This window comes from Saccopteryx bilineata, chromosome 11 (assembly GCF_036850765.1).
Source record: "Saccopteryx bilineata isolate mSacBil1 chromosome 11, mSacBil1_pri_phased_curated, whole genome shotgun sequence".
NCBI classification, from domain to species: Eukaryota; Metazoa; Chordata; class Mammalia; order Chiroptera; family Emballonuridae; genus Saccopteryx; species Saccopteryx bilineata.
Window position 1 is genome coordinate 78,039,000 of NC_089500.1, and position 23,684 is coordinate 78,062,683.

At 48.2% G+C, this 23,684-nt stretch overlaps 1 protein-coding gene across 2 annotated transcripts in view; it reads left to right on the plus strand.

The window, feature by feature from the left end:
• The window catches only part of DPYD (dihydropyrimidine dehydrogenase), a 660,046-nt gene that overhangs the window by 262,637 nt on the left and 373,725 nt on the right, over positions 1–23,684 (plus strand). For both annotated transcript variants that reach the window (XM_066246448.1, XM_066246450.1), the window contains exons 9-11: positions 4,823–4,930; positions 7,106–7,275; positions 20,773–20,983. In XM_066246448.1, coding sequence (XP_066102545.1) covers positions 4,823–4,930; positions 7,106–7,275; positions 20,773–20,983 — 489 coding nt within the window. The remainder of the gene's footprint in view (positions 1–4,822; positions 4,931–7,105; positions 7,276–20,772; positions 20,984–23,684) is intronic.

Below are 23,684 nucleotides of genomic sequence, written 5' to 3' on the forward strand. Positions count from 1 at the left end.
GAAGTCTTCCTTTGATCGATGGGTATTTGCAAGTTTCATTATCTTTCATATCTCACTTACAGATGCTTCATTTTTCTTTCTGGGTAACACTTTGTTTAAATTTGCCAAAGTTTAACACTTGACTCTGCTGTAAGCTTTATTCTTTCCTTGACATAAAGTGTGAAATTAAAAAAAAACAAAAACGATAAACTACAGGGTAAATAAATTAACCTTAATAGCTGATGTTTATTGAGCATTCACTGAGGTGCCTGGTCTCAATGCTAAATAAATATATATAGCAATAAATATATAGATTGATAATAGTTATACAGATTGATATAGATATAGATAGAAATAGTATTTTCAGAGAGATTAAGGAACTGTTTCCATTATATATATTTTATATATTTCATATTATATATGATTTTTAAAAGTCATATAATTATATATAATTTATATATATGCATATGTGACTTATTTCAAGGAATAAGCTTATGCCATTGTGAGAGTTGGCAAATCTTAAATCTGTAGCTCGGACCTACAGACAGAATGTCTTCTTTCTCAGGGAGACCTCCGCTTTGTTTTCAGGTAACCTTCTTTACTGAACCCTTTGAGCAGTGAGTTCTTTTCATGCTCGCTGACCCCCGGGAGTGAGTTGTTTTTTTTTTTTTTTCAAAAAATGAAATTATTTCCAGTTCCAGTTTTATTAACTTAAAATCGTGTTTGTTTGATAACCAATTTATGGAAACAAGAAGAACATACATTTGCCTTTTATTAATGTTGCCTTACACAGTTTTAAAATAAAAATTTTTGTACACTCGTACTCTGGATGGTCAGGAGGCACAAGGACATCCATGATCATTCGTCCTGCTCAAAGGTTTTCAAGTCAACCGATGGTCGATGTTAACCACATCTGCACAATTCCTTCACATCCCCCGCCCCCGGGTGAGTCAGATGATCTGATGGTCCTCCAGCCTAGCCAAGTACACATCCAACAGCCCTCACGGGGACTCACACAGATCACAGAGCAGGTCAGCGGGGGAGGGGCACACACCCGTGTCTACTAAAGACAGACTCCTAGTTCATATCATAGTCCCCTTAGAGCACGGTTCTCAACCTGTGGGTCGTGACCCCGGCGGGGGTCGAACGACCAAAACACAGGGGTCTCCGGGGTCGCGACCCACAGGTTGAGAACCGCTGCCTCTTAGAGCCTCATGCTCAGCATAACATCGGGCTCCCTGGCCAGCCAGCGAGGCCCTCCTACCAAAGGGTCTGTGAGGAGAGCCGCAGGTTCCCTGACTGTCCCAGGACGTAGGGAGGGCCTGTCACCAGGTCTGGGAGAAGGGCTCCGTAGACCTTGGGGACCTACGGGCGTGTGTGGGTGAGGAGGCTGCACGGATCTCCCGTCATAATGATGTTTCCAGGTCCTGCCCCGTTATTCCTCTCCTTGACTCAGCGATTTTCAACCAGTTTCATCTCATGGCGCACATACACTAATGACTAGCTTTCCGCAGCACACCAAAAATCTGTATTTTTGGCAGACCTGTCCCCCCCCCAAAAATAGACATCATGTTGATTCATTCACACTGGACGTCTGTGGTTGTGTTAGCTGTTGTTATTTTTGTATTTGACACTCGAAGGCAAAAGAAGTCAGTGCCCCTGAGGAAGGACTCAAGTGTCGCACGTTTTAAAAGTTTTTGCAGCACACTGGTTGGACGTCGCTGCCTTAAGCCTGCGTCCATTGGTTTGAGTCCAGGTGGGGGGGGGATGAAATTTACATTTCACTCAAGTTTTTTTTTTCTTTTCTCTGTGAAATGCTGTAATCCTCGCAGGAGAGGACAAGCCATCTCTGTGGGTCTAGCTCTGTGTTTGCTGAGAATGTCTTGCATTTCCGTAGAGAAGTTATTTTAGCTGGGAGCCTCCCGAAAATCCTCACAGAAGTGCGGCCGCCGGCCTGCCCACCCGCCTTGACTGTGGGGGCCGAGGAAGAGCTTCAGACTCCATCGCCAGCCCTGGGGGCCCTCTCACCTGCCACTTCCGTTCTCTGGGTCTTGTTTTTCATCCGTTTTAAAGGTTTTTGCTTATCCTGTCACCTTGAAATTGCCTAGAGCGCTTGTGGGGAGGAAGCTGTGTGAGGCTGGCTGGCTGGTTTCCCCAGCAGCTGTGAGCACTTTGCACGATTAGTGCGTGCGCATGTGGCAGAGAGCCGCGTGTGTGTCTCCGTGAAAGGCTAGGGGCGCTTTCCCTCTGGGTGAGTCTCCCAGATCCCTCTCCTGCCTTTGCCAGGGTGCCTTTCCCAGATTCCCTCAGCTGCCACAGTGAGGGGTGGTGCTCCTGGTCCCGTGCCCTCCACTGAGAAGAGCAGTTTTCCTTTGCTAATTCGCTCACCCGTCTCTGCGAGCCTCCGCCTCCAATAAGCAGGAGTGGCCGGAAGCTTTCCGGCCTCTGGGGTCCTCTACCATCTGCCCAAATTCAGTGCAAACCTACCAGCCCCAACCACCAGCCTTACAGCACTTCGGGTTGTTTTTCTTGTTTGTTTACATTTTGTTTTTTTAAAACAGGAAAATGAAGACCTACAAAACATAAACGCCATTTCATAATATAGTACTATGAGAGGGAAGACTGCTCCTTATGGAAATCTTAATACGTGGTGTAGCACCTGTGTCTGTTGAATGTACTAATCCAGTGTAGCTTAAAGTACGGTCATTTTCGTAAATACCTTTCAAGAAGCATAGCTTTGTTGTTAGAGCTTCCAGGTCTGTGTTCAGCTATTTCTGTGTGACTCTCACCACCCCCTGTGCCGGGCTTTCTAAAAGGATTACAGAAGTCAGCAAGCATTTATGTAATGGCCTCCATGTTATATATATACCGAAGGCATATCCCTCTGTGTCCCGAAAACGAAGGGACACCCTCATCCCTGTTTCATGTTTAGGGAAGCCCTAGGCCAAGGCAAGGCCAATGACTCCCCTGACCACCCTAGCTAATTCATTTCTATTAAAGTGTTCCTTAACTATGCTCTCTCAGGAAAGGGCACCGTTTCTGGGGGGGAGGGGAGCAGGGAGTGCCGGACAGGAAGAGAAATGTTTGATGTCGCGTGAGGGGACTGCCCAGGTTTATCGCTGGTCACACACTGAGTCCTCACACACCGTCAGCATTCAGCTCAGACGTGGGGCCCGCCGTGTCCCCCGCGACCGAAGCCACCCCTGGCCCGTACTCGTTACTCTATGTGCCCCCCTGGCCACTGTTTCTATCTCCCTTCATTTCAGTAGAAGATGAACTTCCACCTCTCTGGAAGCACCCAGTGGTAGAATAGAATGCAATTGGGACAATACAGAGACTCAAACTCTCAAGTCTCTCCTCGTCCCGATGGAACTGAGATGAATTCATTCTCTCCTTCCCCGGGGTAACATGACTGCTGTCAGATTTGATTGTTTATCCTGTGGGAAAAAAAGTTCCTGCAGTTATTTCCTGATTATATAATCGTTCTGTGCATGTTGTAGAAAATTTGGGGGGAGAAGGAAACAATGGGAAAAAAATATATAGGATATGTATATATGATCCCACTCCTGGAAGTGGAGACTGTTCAGATTCTATAGCTTTTATCTGCTGCCTTACAAAGCTTGACTCCTCCTTGACAGTTTTGTATCCTGGTAGTTCGTTTATATGGTCGCACCATTATATTTGGACTACAGTCCGATACCACGCTTTTCAAGGTGTTTGTGTCCATGGCTGTATTTGGTCTTGGTTGTCTTTTCTAAAGTAATACTAATTTATTCATTCTGTTGGCTTTCAGTATCCCTCCAGCCTTGTTTTTCTGTCTCTATTTTTTCAAGAACTTTGCAGTAACCGTTTTGCAGATTAAACCTTTACTTGCATATCTCAGTGTCTTCTCAGGAAAATTCCAAATGGTTTTCTGGGAATGGAGCCGCCGCCAGTGGGTCTGTCAGAGGAGTCTTCATATTTTTTCTTATTCCAGTTTTTGTTGTTCTTTGTTTAGGCCTCTATTGAAAAGCGAATGTTCCTTCTTGAAATTGAGAATCTTCTTTATACTGCAAAGGCATTCTATTTGTTATCATATTCTTCTGGTGAATCATTTGCCTTTTAATTTTTTTTTTTTATATTTTTTTATTTATTGATTTTTAGAGAGAGGAGAGAGAGAGAGAGAGAGAGAGAGAGAGAGAGAGAGAAGGGGGAGGATCAGGAAGCATCAACTCCCATATGTGCCTTGACCAGGCAAGCCCAGGGTTCCGAACCGGCAACCTCAGTGTTCCAGGTTGATGCTCCATCCCATTGCGCCACCACAGGTCAGGCGCCTTTTAATTTTTTAATAATTTTTTTTAGATGTAGAAATAGCTGAGTTTTTGTGCTAAAATATATATTTTTCCCCTTTGAGTGTTTTACCTTTTTTTATATGAGCTTCCATTTTCAGAAATTAGTCAAATATGTATCCATAATTTTTATTGTAGTTGTTGGTGATGAGTGTTTTATATTTAGCACCTTAATCAACCAGCAATTTACTTTTATTTATGACATGAGGCAAGACCATAACAGTTTTCCTCATAACACCGTGTGTGTGTGTGTGTGTGTGTGTGTGTGTGTGTGTGTTTGTGTCCATGTTTCTGCACATGTGTATGTGTGATTCATGATGTGTGCTTCCTTATGTGTCCTCTGAGGTCTGTGACATTGTATTGTTGTACAGTCTTTCATGTTGATATGCTTTTAGATTTTTTTTCTCTCTAAGAGCCAGATTACTTTAATGATTGCAGCTTCCTACTTTTTAAAATATTCAATCGGAGAAGTTTCTCCTCCTGCTAAAGCTACTTTATATCTTTTTGTGTCTCAGGTTTGCCGGAGCCCAATAAAGACAGCATCTTCCAGGGCCTGACGCAGGACCAGGGCTTTTATACATCCAAAGACTTTTTGCCTCTTGTAGCCAAAGGCAGCAAAGCAGGTACAACATACTGTCTTCTGTTCTTAATGTTGTCTATGTGGTTGTATGTATAATATTATAAATGTATATTAAATCCAGGCTCAGTAGAACTTCGTTCAAGTGGATCCCTTCATAGCACTAATATAAAGAAGAAAAGAAAATTAAACAAGCCTGGTATACTAGTTGGCCAGACTAAGTCAGGGGTCCCTAAACTTTTTACACAGGGGGCAAGTTTACTGTCCGTCAGATGGTTGGAAGGCCAGACTATAAAAAAAAACTATGAACAAATCCCTATGCACACTGCACATATCTTATTTTAAAGTAAAAAAACAAAACAAAACGGGAACAAATACAATATTTAAAATAAAGAACAAGTAAATTTAAATCAACAAACTGACCAGTATTTCAGTGGGAACTATGGGCCTGCTTTTGGCTAATGAGATGGTCAATGTCCGGTTCCATATTTGTCACTGCTAGCCGTAACAAGTGATATGACGTGTTGCCAGAGCCGTGATGTGTGCATCCCACATCACCAGAAGTAGTACTGTACGTGAGCAATGCCGCGCTTTGCGTCTGCATCCTGTGCTCCTCTCACTGACCACCAATGAAAGAGGTGCCCCTTCCGGAAGGGCAGTGGGGGCCGGATAAATGACCTCAGGGGGCCTCATGCGGCCCGTGGGCCATAGTTTGGGGACCCCTGATCTATGTGTTCATCCATCCAATCAAAAGCCATCATGAGGATTTTGGACACATAGATCTAAGCTACATCATCAGAAGCTGCTTCAAAGGGAAGAGTCATAAACAAACATTGTAAGATGCTCTTAGAGCAAATGTCACGGACTTCATTTTGGGAACTCTTGTATTTAAATTTGGACAAATGATCATATCATTTGAGTCGAAGGAGGCAGCATAAATTGTCTCTTCTAGGACAGCGAATTTGTGACGTTGCCGTAAACCACTTTAAGGACACCCCAGTGCCCAGCGTCAGTGTGGAGTCCCCGCCCAGACCCCAGGGACAGCCTGAAGCCGTTACTGCCCTGGGCTGTGTGTGGACTACAGTCCTGTCTTAATGATAAAGGAACTGTAATATGGTCTCCAAAACCAGATCGGCTAAAAAAAATAACAACTTTCTCCATGAGGTCATTTTGTAGACATTTATAGTTAAAGCTGTGTACACCGGACCCCCATCTTCCTCCTTCCAAGAGCACAGGGACGGTGTGCCTGCTGTCCTAAGGACGGTCATGTACACGTGACGTATATTTGAGAATTATAGGGGCCTGTTACGAAATCCCAAATATAGACCCTTCCAAGTAAAATGATGACGCTAACCAAAATTATAGGCCTATGCTATGCTATCCATGATGCCATTTCAAAAATTATAGCCGTTTCTCTCATCAACAGTTTTATTTAATCTGGTGATACACTACCACTTAACACACTGAGAACACCTGTGTTTTACTTTTTTTACACGAATTTTTATGTAGACATCAAAGCTTCAAATAAGAGCTTTTTAGAAAGTCATTTTTTCCTCGAAGGCTCAATTTTACAAATAAGTAAATAAATAAAAGTGGTGAATGGCAGAAAGCTTTATTTTAGCTCTTTAAACAAATAGTTCTCAGGAACTCTTCAGTTACAAATAGAACACTTAGCATGTTCACCTTTAATTTTCAAAGCTTACTAAATATGTATATATAATATCAATATATAGTAGGGCTACATTTGATAAATCTTAGAATAGCTGAGCAACATACCTTCACGAAATGCTATGAAGGATTAACCCGGATCAGAAGGATCACTATGTATCCTTCTAACAGAAAATTAATGATGCCGACTTAAAAAAATACAGACCACCACCTGGCCAAAGATAAGTGTCAATGGATTGATTCCAGCTGGTTATGACCTTTGTACTCTTCCAAAATCTGTTGTAGCTTTCCTTCTAGAAGGAAAGGGTGGGGGGGGGGGAGGGGGAGGAAGGTAAAAGGTACTGACGATGCAATTACCCATAGGAGCATATTTTTCAAATGAGAATAAAAGCTGTCTTCCAAGGAAGCGGAATACTTTGGTAGCGACGCCCTGCCCTGGAAGGCGGTGCGCTGCGATTGGACAGACACCGCTGCTTGGCTGCCCCTGTCCCTGGAGCGGTTCTGCAGACACGGTTTCTGTGCCTGAAAACGGGGTCTCCCTCTCGTCCCGCAGGAATGTGCGCCTGCCGCTCGCCCCTGCCATCCCTGCGCGGGGCCGTGATTGTGCTGGGCGCGGGGGACACGGCCTTTGACTGCGCCACCTCCGCCCTCCGCTGCGGGGCCCGCCGCGTGTTCCTGGTCTTCCGGAAAGGCTTCGTTAACGTCCGCGCCGTCCCCGAGGAGGTAAAGCAGGGCCGTCCGCTGGAGGGGTGGGGGGGCCTGTCGGGCAGCCCTCTCCTCCTCGTCCCTGCCCTCTCGGGGTTCTGGGGCGTTCTCGAGATGGGGAGGGGCCCATCGGAGGCTGTCTGGGCCAGGGTTCTGGGGGCGTTCTCGAGATGGGGAGGTGCCCATCGGAGGCTGTCTGGGCCAGGGTTCTGGGGGTGTTCTCCAGATGGGGAGGGGCCCATCGGAGACTGTCTGGGCCCACCTCAGTTGTGTTTTGCTCATTCAGGCGGTCCACGTGAGAGAAACGGTGTGCTCCTCCTGACGTGGGTCCAGGGAGGACTTTCTCTCTGTCCATCCCACGTCCTGCTCCTTCTCATTGTTAATGCCTTTGATTGACACGCGTTTAGCTGGCCACAGCGGACTGTGCTGAGTCTGCCGTGTCCCTGGACAGCAAGTGGGTGCTGCTCTTCGCGAAGTGTATGGATGTCAGGAGACCGCTGTAACTGGAGACGTCCGGAAGTTTTCACAAGCCGAGTTTACAAGCTGCATTCGGAGGGAGAGAGAGCTCCGCCCCCCTCCGTGTGAATGCATTTGGCTGCAAAGCCTGTAGAACAAAGAGATGGCTGTTTGTTTATTTTTTAAAGAGCTCTAAAGTAAGCATTGTTTAGGATTAATAATCAGTTACCTTACTGAAAGGACAGATGGAAAAGCCTGTCACTCTTCCCGGCGGTGACTGGCATCTGACCGTAGGCCAGGCACAGGCCGGATACACGCCCCACGGACGTCTCATGCTCCCGTGCTGTTCGGTGGAAGATCACGCCTTGCGAAGGATATTAGCTCTGAGAGCAAGAACCAAACGTCTTTATAGAAAGATGAATGGCTCGTTTTATCCCAATCAGTGTTATGAATTTGATTTGCTCTAGAAGGCCGGGGCAGATGTGGAGTCTCTCTACGAGGCAAGACTTGTAACTGTAGACAGCGGGTGATTTATCTCACGCAGAATAACCGCGCTGGAGACTGATCTTACTGCAACATCCGAGGCACCCCCGGGTCACGGCTGAGCTTGTGCTGTTGACTCTGTCGTCTGGACTTCGCTCCGTCCAGACTACCTTTTCTAGATTTTTCCCCCTCAAATCTAGGCGGTGATGGTCTTGGGATCATCAGAGGTTTTCCTGGGGTTTCAGGTCTCACTGTGGACAGTCTCATCAAGGAGAAGAGCCGTAGGGAGTTAGGTGGTTTGCCCAGGACACAAGAAGACACGTGCTTGCTCGGCCCACCTTTGTGTCCCCATGATTAGCACAGGACCCCCGCCAGGAACAGGGGCTTGAGACGTGTGTTTAGAATGAAGAACATGTGAAATCTTGTTCTGATTCCGATGTCAGAGACGTTTTCGTTGCAGAAGCCAACCCCCCGAGAGTCGGAAAGGGAGGTGACCCTGAGACAGTGTCACTTTTCTCCACACTTGACACCACAGTCATTTCCCATTGGCCAGGGCAGCCGGACACAGAGATGGGAGTGGGGGTGGGGTGGGGTGGCTTTATTCCACCGTACGCAGAGCACACACACAGAAGTGAGACTGGAGGATGAGTCCAGAGGGTAGAGGGCGAAGTTTGTGATTTATTTATCTAGTCGGCCTGTGTTTATGGAGCACCGTGGTGTACTAGGCATGGTTCCGGGCAGTTTGAATACAGGAGTGAAGACAGCAGACAGGTTCTTGTCCTCAGGGAGCTTGTCCCTGGTGAGAGAAGACACTCAATAGCCCGACTGATCAACTGTCACATCCGTAGTGTCTGGGACGGTGCAGTGGAGAAAAGTTAATTCGGAGGGAAGCCCGGAGGCCCAGGAAGGGCGTAGCCAGAGCGAGTGGGGGGTGGGGGGGGAGGTGCAGAGGGGGCAGGGCTGGCTCTTTCAACAGAGCTGCGGGGAAGGCGTCCATCCTGAGACGAAGACACGAAGGGAAGGAGGACATCCAGGAGGTCAAAGCAGAGCCTTCACTCGGAGGGAGAAAGGCTCGGGGGCTTCTGGGGACAGAAGGGACAAGGCAGAGGGGCGGGGGCGGAGTGAGAGAGGACCGTGTGTGGCAGACAGGTGCGGTCTCGTGTCCGGAGCTCGGCGGGCTCTGGGAGATCAGGAGCAGGTCCGGGGGCGTGTGTCCCCTTCAGGACAGGGTTTGGAGAGAGACTGTTCCAGGACGCTGTTCATCCCTATCCATAACTTACCGTATCTGATTCCTTGGCCCTCCTTCTAGTCCCCGTGCTGTGCACCCAGTGCGCACGGACTGCGCCCACACGCGGTCTCTTCCGAGCCAGCGGGGATGCAGAGACAGCGCCGCGTAGAATTTTTCCGGGTTTGTGAACGAGTTTGGGCTCTTGGAGGCAATTTGGAAATAACGTGATTTGTCTGCCGGGAAAGGCCGCGCCGTTAGGCAGGTCAGCGGGGACATGTCCAAGGCTGCGGTCTGAGTCGATGGTTTGTCCAAGGCTGCGGTCTGAGTCGATGGTTTTTGAGGGACGGAGAGGCCACACAACACATGGCTTCTTCACCCTGTAGTGACAGAGATGATTCGTGACAAATGCCAAAGACAGTTAACGCGGAACTGAGACCCTGGACGTCGCAGGGCTGCACAGAGAGCAGCCTGATTGGACCCAGGCGTGTCCTCACGCACACAGCTGGGGGCTGGCCCGGTGGGTTCTGCAGGGACAGCCACACCCCCTTTCTCTAATGCAGGTGGGGCCCTCTGGCTGTCACGTGTGTGCGTGCGTGGAAATCCCTGGGCGGAGGTTGGAAACAAGGCTTGCTGGGTCCTTGTTCTGATGCAGTAGGTCAGAGTGGGCCTGAGAATTGGTATTTTTGACAAGGTTCCTGGTGACGCAGGGGCGGCTGGTCTTCTGCTTGGTGGCAGCGTCATCAGCGCGGTTTCCAGCTGTCTGATTAGAGCCCCCAGCGCAGCCGTACGGGACCCCGCCCACCTTCGCGCCATGGGGACAGGGCGTGGGCGTGGTCAGATGAAATGTGCAGACGAGTCCTCAGCACATGTGACGCAATTCTGCATCCACCTGGCTCCCGGCCTCCCCGGTGGCCTCACACACGTGCTAAGTAGGATGCGCCCTGGCAAACTCACGCTTCTCAGCACCCCCGGGTCCTAAAGGGCCAGCGGCCAGTCGCGCGGCGCCATCTGCTCAGACGCTGAGGGGAAATCTGTTCGCCGTTCCCTGCAGTACTTTCTGCGGTCTTACATAGGTGAGATGAAGGTGCCCGGCATAACCGAAGCCCCCTCCCAAGGCGGGTACGAAACGCTGTGGGCAGATCAGATGGAGGCAGAGGAGGAGGATGCTTCAGGTGGTGGGGAAGTCCCCAAAAGGGGGCTTGAAGGTCAGGAACGGGGCAGCCCCACCTCTGCGTGGACAGATGAGAAGGCAGAGGCTGGGAAGGACTTTGTCCTTGTGATGAACGATTACGGAGATAAATATGGAACAAAATTGTTTTAATAGCACAGGCCCACCCAGGAAGGCTACGGGAAGAAGCTATTGTTTGCGTACTCAAATTCCCAGGGGCAGCACAGCAAGGCAGGTCTTTAATTCTGCAGTCATTTTAATGGGCTTCTATAGGACCGCCCCCCAGTGCCACTAACCCCCTCCGCACCCCCTTTCATTTGCTGAACTGGCAACTGATTGAACGGTGATACGCCTGTTGCCATATAGTTGAGCATTCAGAAGGTCAACTGTTCTGATAATGACTGTGACTTTATTAATTTTAATAACACAAATAACAGGGCCAGACGGCCTGGTCTGTTAGTCAAAGCTCTCCTCATCTGTCAGGGTGGCTCGGAAGCAACAGTCTTTATGTGAAAGCCCTTGCCTTTTAATTGTATCCCCGGGGGCCCCCGCGTGCAGCTCCTGCTTGCGGCCGGATCCGTAAATATCCCCGCAGACAATTTTCGGTATCAGTGATCCTGTCAGAGCTGCACTGGAGTTTTCCTCGTCCACCTCTTGTTGGCTAGTGTGCATATCGTCCTAACAGTCGCCGCTGCTTTTCAGTGTGTACTTAATTATAAGGAAGGTCACGGTACCCAGTAAGGGTCGTGCTCACAGGTGCTGCTTCTCCATTCATCACCAGCACACCCTCTGGGCTGGGGTTCCTCACAGAGAGGGACCAGAGCCCCGCCCCGTCCACAGGGTTGCGGTGCAAAGCAGGGAGCACACAGCAAGCACACAGCTCTCCCAAGGCGCACAAGGTGAACGAGTGGGAGGAAGGGGCTCCCTGGTGCGCAGAGAGGAGGTGTCCCCGCAGCACTTCATGGTGACAGGGGAATGACGTTCCGGGGATCTGGATATCCTTACCTGTCTGGAAGGTGTGACTACGCAGGGCTTGTGTGAGAAGGGAGAACAGAACAGCCGGAAGGAATGTGCTAGAAGTCGGAGTTCTTGGTTCTGGGTGGTCCACTCCAGTCTAGTTCGAGTGTGACACGTCACTGAGTGTGAAGGTAGCGTCGTGACTCTGCGCGGCGTCAGTTTCCTCTGTTCCCCGAACCCGGTGCTCGGAGCATTCAGAGGAGGCTGTGTGGACGACCTGGGAGCAGGACGTCTGGACGGGGAGGCTCTGTCCCCTGGGGAGTGACAGCGGCTCTGCACTGAGCCTGTCAGCACTCGTGAACACCACACCTAAAACGAGCTGGGATGAGCATGTCCACAGCCAGCCGGGGAGGTGAAATATCCTACCGCAGGCGGGACAGGGATATTCGAGAGGCCGACCGTGAAGTTGCCATGACGTGTGACGATCCAGATGGTGTGAGGATAAAAAAAGACTAAACAGGCCAGGAGCCAACAAAAGCCTGTATCCGCCCAAGGCTCTATATTTTAAAAGCTTCACTGTGTTTGGAAATTCTGAAGTGTTGGTATGTTATGTCAGCTAGAAATATCTGTGGAGCTGAGAACTGTATACCTCCAAAAAGACTGACCGATTATTTATACATAATGTATATAATGATGAAAAATATTTTAAGTTATATAACATACTTATATAATAAATTTCATCATATAGTATATAATGTAGTACATAATACAATTCTATATCGATATAAATTTTATATATAGTAATACATAACAGACATATTTATAATAAAATTATATAATGTATAATGAAAGTATGTATTGCTATAATAAAACTATGTGATATTCTTACATAATATATACACAAAGGTATACACACACCCACACAGATTTTATCAACAGTGAACACTTTAAACTGATACCTGAGTCATTATCAAGCCTTACTAGATAACGATATGTGTTCCTGTTCTATTAACTTTAATATGAAAGTTAGAAGTCTTTCTCAATTAATAATATGTACCTCAGCTTTCCCCTGGGGTCATCTTGTCTTAAAAATGGAAAACATTAAAAAATAATTGGCGCATTTTTTTAATTACACATGTTGGCCATGCATACAATTCAAAAAGATAAAAACAAGTGAGAAACACACATAGGAATTCATGTAAAAGCAGCACTGTCATTCTTTCTTAAAGTAATTTTTAAAGCTGCTCTTAAAAAGTTGGACTCATCCTCTGAGCGAGGCTCCACATGTCGCTGTCTCTCTGGAGGTTTGTCAGTTCCCTCCCCGTCGACCCCTTCCTCCCGTGAGGGTGTAGAGCGCGTATGTGTACTGGGTCACAGCGCTGAAATATTCAGTAGTTATTACTTTATATTCCTCATGCAAACTAGCATGCTGGCTCCTTCGAGTGGACTGTCTCGTTCCACTTGGCATGAGACTCAAATATGGAACGGTGCCAGTCCGCACCAGCAGACCAGGGAGAGGGGTATTGAATGAACAATATTTTAAGGGCATTGCAAACCTTCTAGGAAGAATGTAAGTGGGTATGCAATATCAAAAATAGATAATTCATGCATACAGACATTATACACCTCAAAATTACTTCCAATAGCTTTAAAATAAATATTTCACTTTTAATTCAAAAAATTTTTAAAAAAGCATCATTTAATCACATTAAAAGTATCAACGTGCCATTAAAAGTATTTTGAAAAATGTTAAGTAGTTCTGGTCTTCAGTCTCTTACAAGATAGCTGAGAATTTAAAAAAAGAAGGAGGAGATATAGCCAAGCAATATATAAAGAGTAAAAACTATTAAAAAGTTGGAAGACTTGGAGAGGGTTAACAGGTCACATAAGGAGACAAAGGATACTGATTTGCACAGAAGTTGTATTAAGAGGCCTTTCAAGGTTGAATAGGCTACCGCAAAGGCACCAAGATCTGGCAGAAGATACCTTTGTGAGCTATTCCTATGGCAGCCCAGCTGGGAATGCTTAACTGTAGCAACATACCCGGTGAGTAATGAGAACTAGTTATAGATTTGAGAAAATGTTGCCAACATAAGTGAGTTGTGTTAACAAATATGCCTCTCTTGTCAGAAAAGTGGTGCTTTATGATACCCGTGCAAAAGCATTGGAAGCCTCTGCGATATCCCAGGCCTCGTGTTTCTGCTGTTTGTGTGCAGCTCAGTAGTAACAATAAAACAGGAAAGGGAACTCCATTCATCCAACGTGCAGTACAACCCTCGTAGGGGGAAATGCTTCTTTTCCGTCAAGACTCGTCAATTGTAAAAGCTTGCATCGCCATAAAAGGTACTAAAATAAGGGGCCTACCTCCACGTGCAAGGTTTCAGCAGTTTTACTCTGGAAAGGGACGACTGCAGAGCTAGCTTGTCTCTTGCAGAGGGGAGGAAGCAGAGCACACCCGTTCTGTGTGAACTGGCTCATTCAGCGTGGCCGTGGACTCCAGGACACCGGCCGGCCAGGGAGGGGTACGGAATAAAGTATCTTTTCAGGGCGTGGAGCTCCATCACCCCTGACTGTGAGTCTGTGTAGCCCACAAAGTCCCAAGTGCGTTCAGAACTGTTTACTACGTTCAGGAGGATGAAATTTAGGCGTGAATGGGCAGAATTCACTGCCTCCGGTGCGACCCCCTCTGTCATCCGGTCACTCAGATAACCAGAAAGCTGGATTGTGGCCTCACACTCACTTAGAGATATAATCCTCATCAAGTTTTTAAAATAACTTCAAGGATCCCAGTGTCGGGTACACAGAGGTGCAGGGCGGCCAGCTCAGCTCTCCAGGTGCTGTCTTGCCGCGACCAGGTGGGCGTTGACCCGGGCTGGTGTGGCGTGTCTCAGTCACAGAGCAGCTGTGTCACTGCCACAGGGGGAAGCTGTGTTCACGGTGAAACATCTCTAGCACACACTCGGCACGCATGATTGATAGGACTGTCTTCAGAGAGGCGTGCCTCACAGATCCATAGTTTCCAGGTCGGTTTACCATAGGGGGAGGGGGTTCCCTGGGGGGGGGTCCCCGATGGACAGGGCTTGCCCAAAGCATTCCAGCCTGGAGGCTCTGCAGTTTACCAGCACTGAGGCATTGACTCCCCAGGGGCGGTTTACAAGGGTGTTTAACCAGGTCACTATCTTTCAGGAGATAAATGCCTTTAGCCACCCATCCCTTCCCCACGGAGAGAGCAGCTGTTCCACACCAGGACTTCCCAGAACCAGGTTCCTTCCCAGTCACTGGTTCCGGTACCTCCTTCACGATCAGCTCATCTGGTACCTCACCCAGGCTGTCCTTTGCTGACCTGCACTGCTGCTTCTTAAAATGCCCTTCTGTGTGTCCTTAGGGCATGCTGGGCATGCTGTCATACTGAATAAAATTCCTTCTTTGCTTCTATGAGGGTATTGGAAGCAGGGATGATTTTATTGACCATAGTGTCCAGCACCATGCTTTGTGTTTGATAAATGTTTAGTCAGTCTATGAATGAAGGGGACTTGTGTAGTTATGAATGTTTGGGATACACCCAATGACATCACAGTATTGAAGTTAAAAAATACTGTTTCCCAGGATTATGACTGGCCAACTACTAAACAGTTTTGACTTGCGTTACCATCTTTGATGTCCCGCTCTTTATGTAGAAGTGATACCTTATTAGAGGTTAGCCGTCAGAGGCTAATCTTTACAGAGAAGATTGCCTCCTCATACCATTTCTCGAGCGTTGGCATATTTGGAATTTCATGTACGCTGGTTTTGAGCTCTGCTCATTAGAGTTTATAACCTGTGCTTGCTTGGCCTATATGCAATCCAAAAATGAGTTGACATCATGCTTTTAATTATAGTAAATTAAGTTGTTTCATAATTTCCACAGTATGATGCCTGTAATATTAATCAGACCAAATCATCACATTACATAAAGTTAATCATTAAAATGATGATCATTATTGCATGCTATAGCACCCTATTTTTACTCCACTCAGCATCCACCGCCCAGCATCCACGAATAGGGAGGGAAAAATCAAAGCTAAAAAGAAATTATTTTTCCCACTTTCTCTTACGGTGTGAAAAAGAAAAGTACCAAGTTGACTTATTGAGCCTCCACAATAGAACCTTCTAGATGCTTTCTCCTTTATCCCCTGGAGTAGCTGTTTGTGGGAATGAGGACCAGAGGTTGGTTTGCTTGCTTAATGCACCAGTTGTTCTTCCTGAGAACAGGGGCCACCAAGCAGGTGAATACATGTGTGTGGCGTGAGCACAGGGGTTCATGTACCAACGTCACAGAGACGCTGATCATCAGTGGTCATGGACCCATGTTAGGTATTAGAAGGCACTGCCACTGACCTCTTGGAGCTGCTCAGCACAGAGGACTGGTTCATCTGAGCCCTAGAATGTTAAGACCCCACTGCAAGAAGCTGGCCCCCCAGTCAGGCTGGTCCTTCTTGTGTGCCGGCAGTGTAACTAACAACTGAGAAGGAACACGATGGTGACGGGGGATGCTCGGGTCAGGTAGCCCGTCCTCTGCATGGCCGGTGTTGCCCGCTGTGGGGCGGGTGTTTAGTAGCCAGTGACTCCCTACACGCCCTACGGCGACTTGGGTGTCCTTCCGTCCGGGTGTCCTTCTGGTTTTTGTGTTGAGTGATTCATCCTGGTAAAGAGAACGTTACCCAGGGCCGACCCGCTGTGTCAGTGGTCTTGACCGACACCAGCAGGGCTGACCTTCACTTGCTGCCCTTCCGCGAGGCGGCGTATCGGCTGCAGTCTGTCCTGACTCGGCAAGCGCCCGTCAGACGGCGTTCTTTCTGTCGTCCACAGTCCACAGTTTCGGGAAGAGCTTATCATCTCAGAAGTGTATTTTTGAATCCTGTTTCACTTTTCTACCTTTTTATCTTGAGGTCACACGCTCTCTGTCCCTACTGCCCATTTTATGAAGTAGAACTCTTTTTTTTGTTTTGTTTTGGTTTTTTTTTTTGTATTTTTCTGAAGCTGGAAACGGGGAGAGACAGTCAGACAGACTCCCTCATGCGCCCCACTGGGATCCACCCGGCACGCCCACCAGTGACAACGCTCTGCCCACCAGGGGGCGATGCTCTGCCCCTCTGGGGCGTTGCTCTATTGTGACCAGAGCCACTCTAGCACCTGGGGCAGAGGCCAAGGAGCTATCCCCAGCGCCCGGGGTCATCTTTGCTCCAATGGAGCCTTGGCTGCGGGAGGGGAAGAGAGAGACAGAGAGGAAGGAGGGAGGGGTAGAGAAGCAAATGGGCGCTTCTCCTGTGTGCCCTGGCCAGGAATCGAACCCGGGTCCCCTGCACGCCAGTCCAACGCTCTACTGCTGAGGCAACCGGCCATGGCCTAACTCTTTTGTTTTAAACGTATCCTTCCTCTGGATTCGTGGATTCTCTATGAGTTCATTTACAACCTTGGGTTCATAGGTTCATCCCATGGTGTTCCTGTATTTCATGATTTTTATACTGACCACGAAGCGTGAATCTCCCCTTCGCACTGAGCACAGCCAACCTTGCCTTGAATTTGCCTTTGAGGACCTCCTTGCCTGTCCCGGCGGCCTTGTTCTGAGGCTCAGCCACGGGAGGGATACAAAGTCTCGCTCTGGCCGTATTCCAGCGTTCCAGTTCTGCTGTCGTCGGGCGGAGTGAGCGCCACGGAGGCCCTTTGCCAGCTGGGCCGGAACTTTGGCGAAGTTCTGTCATCCCTGAGTGTGTGTTTGGTTTCTCTGAGCCTGGGTTCCTCTTCTGTCGGGAGGTTTGCTCGTGAGGCCAGCGAGCGTCGGAGGGCCTGGGCTTGGGAGGTGAACCTGGACGTCAGGGCCACGCCCAGTGTGTGCTCAGCCTTTCTGAGCCACGACGGTGGAAGTGTTAGTGTGAAGCTAAGTATTTAAAAAAATAGTAATACTACATAGGTGTCGTAACATATCTTCTGTGTGAAGATTAAGACGAATTATATATATAAAACACTTAAAAGAATGCCTGCTAGATGAGTAGTAGTAGTATTTATTATTATTTTAATAGATTTCGTAAATAGTGAAACTAAATTCCTCTGTTGTCTGCAAATAACCGAAAAGATGTTTCACTTGACACGTGACTTCAGTGCTGTTCTTGTATTCTCGTTTTCCTAATGTTTCCTCTTTCCTAAGACAAATCTTATCTAAGCTCCTCCTTCCCAATGGAATATCAGTACTCAACAAATAAGTATGTTCAGAAGAGACTCTCCTCTATCTTTCCCCTTGAAAAGTTCTCCCCTTTTGCACGTACAATAGAAAAATCTAGCTACTTAACCAGCACAACAGCCAGAAGTGGTGTGACGACTCATGTCTGCGGCCCAACAGTCTGATCTTAATGTTTAGAGAGCAAAGACCATCTCTAGAATCTCAAAAGCCGAAACTCAGAGTCATCTCCGTGGAGGCCAGGGTGCCTTCGCTCCGCTCTGCATGCCAGACCGCGGGCTCCGGCGTCCGCGGTGCAAACGCAAGCCGTCAGTCCTGGGGCGGCCGGGAAGAGGCCTTGTGAGCTGAGGCTATGTTCAAATACAGTCTCTCACGTTTTTCAGCCGTTCAGATACACACGCCCCGCGCGCAAGTCAGAACCTAGGTGAGAATACTACTCATGCACGGCCACACGGGGAATCCGTGGCAATCTTGAGGTTTTTCAAAGTCTTGATTTGTTTGCCGTGTCCAATTTTTCATTCTAAACTTAATGCTCAATTTCCCTCCAAAAGAAGTATGACACTATCTGCACATCATCGGACATGTTGTCTAAGTGTTAATTCTTGAAAGTAAGAGAAAAAAAAAAAATGGGACAACACATCCTAAATGTGTCTGAGGTAGGGTCCTCGTGTGGGAAGCGTTGCCCCAGGCTATATTTCTGCCCCCCACCCCCACCCCAGGAGTGAGCAGTACTAGAAACACCCATCGCCTGCTGATTTATTCAGACTGGAAACATTTGACATTGTTATTCAGTCAGGTTTGGCATTATCATTCAAACTTAGCATGACTTGACATTTTTGGGACACAATAAACCTGTTTCCATTGATGAGCTATGAAGGTGCTACCTTACCCGAAAGTGACAGAATTCATGGAGCAAACATCTTATAGGCAGGAGTCCTATATATTTTAAAACTTGAATTATTTAAGGATTAGTTTGCCTTCCAAAAGTCCTAGATTTTTATTTTGTAGAAAACTAAAGAGGCATCCAGGATTCATCTATTGGCCTTTCCTGTTTGTTTGTTTTAACCTTTGCTATGGTATCACCTTTCTATTGGATTCATCATCCCGCCCCCTGAGCAGATACTGAATAATTTGAAAAATGAGTGGGGGTGGGGACAACTCAGAGAGCTGGCAACGAGACATAAATGGCGTTGATCTGAACCTTTTATATACTCTGCTTTGAGGGCGCTACACGTCTGAATTGCCTTTAAAGAACACCACATACCGCTGAATTAGAAATTGTTATTTCCATTGTCTGTACAGGGAACCTGAAGGTCAACGGCTCTTAGTGAGGATCTCAAATAAGCAGAAGAAACATTTCAAACCCGATTCAGTTTCACTTAGCTCCCCGTTTTCCTGTCTAAAACGTGAGCGGTTTTAGAACCCTTGTCTGTATACCGAACCACCCACCATAGCCTGCATTAGCTATTCTTTCTGATATCCCTCACCCCAGATTTTATAACGAAGAGAGAAATGCTGTGTAATAATAGTTTAGGCGGTCCAATTTTTAAGCCTTTTAAGACCAATATTATTTTTAAAAATCATAAAAAACCTAGACTGAATAGCTTCGTGCTCATAATTCGTAATGACTAGCATTACTCTATATTTTTTTATTATCATCTCCCTAGGGAGTCTTCTTAGAATTCTTTTTTTACCTAATTACTACCTCCCCCATCATTGTGATTTTAATTCCACATATATATTATTTATCTGATTATATGCTGTGTGCTCTTTTGGTGAAGGCTGGTGGGTGTCCCAAACCATTATGACATGGAAGAATTTTTCCTTGCCCCAGAATCCATTTTCAGTCCCTTGCGGGTGATATTGTTTTCACGGAGAATGCATGGTATACCGACCAAGTTCAGAGCCAGTTCGGTGTCGTCTAAACGGAGACAAGATCCTTGGGTCACAAAGTGTCACCTCTGGGCTGGCAGCATAAACTGTGGTGGGAACACGCACCCTCAGCACCCAGCTGACCCTGCCAGGGTCAGATACCTGGGGGGGGGGGTGCTGCAGACGGCTCACCTGGTCCTCCAGGTCCATGGTGTGATGGCCACGTCAGACAAGTTACCCGGGAGCTCCATTCTCCATCCCGATGTGGCCTGGTCACTGCTGGTGTGCCCTCACACATGGCCTTCTCAGCCTCCTTGTCGGGGTCCCGCTGCGAATCCCCTCCGCCTGCCGCAGGGGAGGGGAAGAATCACCCTCAGCCTCTGCAGCCCACGATGCTTTTACGTTGTTGAGAAGGAATTCTCGGCAGACTAGTGACCATTACACCGACAAAGGGCTGACTCCTCCCCACAGTGTAAGTCAGGACCACAAGCAAGTAAGCGACTGTTGGCATCCCGTGCCGACGAATGTCCCACTGTGGGCGCGAAGACAAACAGTGACGAGGGCACCCCACTTTCTGGCGGGTGGACTTTAAGAGATGGGAGGATGGGCGTGCTTTCATCAGGGAACAGGCTTTCCGCTCTTGCTTGAAAACTTCGCCAGTGTTTTGTAGCCATGTGGGACTAAGTGGCATTTCTGAGTCCCCCCCGAGTTCCTTCGGCCTTCTTTTCTCAGACCGACCACTCTCATCACGGACTGGCACACCCCGGGCTCACCCCTGGGTGGGCTCCCCCCACCCCTTCCCTGCTCAGAGAGGCGCACCCTGGTGATCAGGAATGTGTGTTGTCCTGCGTAGAGTGATGAAAGAGAACGTCCCCTAGAGAAATGAAAGAAAGCAGAGGAGACCCGTCTGTAGCCAGGGGCCTCCCACTCACCAGCCGGAGTGCACGCAGCCCCGCCCACGTGAGAAACGCCTCCGCACACCGCGCCCTGTGAGCTTCCCCGCGGCAACCCCAGCTCAGGGCGCCCCCTCCCCAAGTTCCTGCTGAACAGAACGCGTAGGTGGCAGAGGTCGTCAGGTGCTGGAGGAGAAGAAATGTGTCCTAGTGTTCTTTTCTCTCTCGTTCTGTGTGGCTGCAGATGGAGCTGGCTAAGGAAGAGAAGTGCGAGTTTCTTCCGTTCCTGTCCCCGCGGAAGGTGGTGGTGAGGGGCGGGAAGATTGTCGCCGTGCAGTTCGTGCGGACGGAGCAGGACGCGAGCGGACGCTGGCGTGAAGATGAGGACCAGACGGTCCAGCTGAAAGCCGACGTGGTCATCAGCGCCTTCGGCTCGGTTCTGAGCGACCCCGCAGGTAGGCCGGGGCCCAGAGGCGTCACGCGACAGACAGCCCCTGACGTTAGTGTCCCCGTGGCGTCCGGAATGGGTTTTTCCGCTAGAATGTTGATTGACTTCCTTCCTCCTGCGAGGAACGCAAACGATCCTGATTTACGAGACTTAGAAATGGTATTTAGTGTTTATACAGGATTACGTTTTGAAGTGTGGGATTTGAAAAGAACATACATCTTCCTTTGAAGCCGATGATCAAAATAACATGTCCTGTTTTGTTAAAATGTTCGCCGGTGTTTCTTCTGGGAGAAGGGCTTTTTCTTCAAGGAGACCCACAGGGGGAGAGTGGGAGAGAGAAGTTTAACAGCCACTCTCCAGAGATGGGGGCCAGTACGGGGCCTGATGCCCAGGCGAACACAGAGCTTACGGTTCGTGCTACCCTTGTGGCCCGTTACCCCAACAAACCCCAAATGAGGACGTCTGAGCTCTGGTCATTCCATCTGGATAGTATAAGTTGACATGCTCAGGAAGGGAGGGAAAAAAGGCTTAAAAAATGATGCTGAGAACAGGAAATGTATTCTGGGGCGTTCCCACTGAGTAAGTAAGTCGTTCAGTGAGGACCATTTTGTATTTTGTTAGCTGCACGCAAGGTGCCGGGGGGCCCGTGACGCTGGAAGCCGGGTACCAAGGCGCCTTCATTTCGCAACTTCTTTACCTCCTGTGCCACACTGTCTCGAGGGATGGCTACGTCTTTCACTTACCGAAAGACAGTGCAAAGAAAGACGTGTCTCTTGGCCAGAGATTGGTTAAGAACAAGAACCCAAATCGTCTAAACCTGATGGTTGCCCTCTGGGATGTCCTGCTCTGGCCACGCTGGGATGACACTTTCTGTCTGAGATAGGGAGACACAGACGTCTGCCGTTGTGTGTAACAGGTAAGTGAAAAACTCATCCAGGCCTCAGGATATATAATCTGCGAGACATCTAACATCTCGGTATCTGGAAACTCCCAGATGTTGAATGTCACCAAGATAAATGTTTTCAAATAGCTGGATGATGGCCTGAATTTGTCACTTTTCATCTAGATGTCTGGATGACAAGTAGACACAGTCACGGTATGTCTTGTTTATTCATTAACTGGGTCTAGGAAGGGGAAAAAAAAAAAGAGCAATGTGCAAATTGTATCCTGTTATCTAAAAAAGCACCCAGTTCTTCCTACTCCGCACATCGCCCAGAACCCGGCGAAATTCCAATCATGTTTAACCAGCAGTTCTGTTGATGGTTCGCCTATCAAACAGTAATTTAGCTTACTCATCTAGATTTCGGTTCCACAACTGACAACTCTAATATTAAGAAAAATGTGTCTTTTCCTGAGCAGAACGAAGTACGTGAATGTGACTCAGAAGATCATAAAAACCAACAGCCTTTTGCCTTCTCAGGTGTGATTTTGCAAAGCTTATGTTAGTGCGCACACGCGCGTGTGTGTGTTTGTGTGTGTGGAGTGAATGATTTAACTTCGTGTTTGAAATAGGAAGTAGAAGAGAAGTTGATCTCTGCATGTTTGTTTGACAAAGCCGGTCCAGAACGTGGCTGCGTGTTTCTTGCCGTGGTTCACATGCAACGTCCTGTGCACGTCTGTTAGAGATGTAGAGGGGTCAAGGAGAGAGACCTCTTCACTTTGCTTTTTATTCTCTCTTTCCCCTTCTCTCTGCCTGACTTGAAATAACAAACTGCCCGGGAGAAGTACCCTTCCGCGGAACGGCCGGCATCTCCGGGGCCCGGCCACATGAGCGTGAACGGGCACCCCTGCCGTGAGGGGGGTTGGAAGAGCCGGCTGTGGAGCGGTGTTCTTGCCTTGGCCCCTGCTAAGTATTTGCAACCCTGGTCTTTACATGGAGCCCATGAGAGAAAGGCGTGGAGGGAACCAGTGTTTGTTAGAGCAGTTGCTCAACAGGCTTTCGCCCAAGTGGCATTTAAAACCTTAGTGTAGTAATTCCAAAGCCAGAAAACTTGGATATGCGTGTGCGTGCGCGCGCGCACGCGCGCGCGCACACACACACACACACACACACGGCAGGTAGAATGCCAGTCTGATTCAAGGAGCAAAGCCGTCCGTTTGGGAAGAAAGCTCTTCGTTCATGTTTCCCTCCGCCGCCCCGACTCTCACCCCATCCTGATGCCCATGCCGTGGGGTTTGCGCGTGAGACCTTGATCACGATCCCCAGTGATGCTGTCTAATTTTATGTATCTGTGATCTCTTCAGCCTCTCTCTGCAGACATCGGCCTGCCTGCCCAACCCTGTCCTTACTCTGTTTTCTGCATTTGGCAAGGTTCAGTTTTTCTTCCCATTTGAAACGCTCTCCTCCAAGTCACTTAACCTTTCTGAGCCTTGGCCTCTCCCTCCAGCTATAAAGACAACAATAACGACAACATGTATAATAATACCTTCTCTCCCTACCTCTGGGAGTGTTGTCAGAGCCACAGTGAAATCAAGTGCCAGTGCTGGGGGCTGGGGGCAGTTCAGATAAGCTTCCCAGAGGAAATGGATGTCAGATGAGGTCTGAGTGCCGTGGGGAGTTTCTGGGTGGAGTGGGGATGGTGGGGGAGGGGGAGCCATGAGGAAATTATGGATGTGCTCAACACATGCTGTTAGGTCAAGCAGGCATTTTATAGTCACTTTTTTTTTTTTTTTTTGTATTTTTCAAAAGTGAGAAGCAGGGAGGCGGA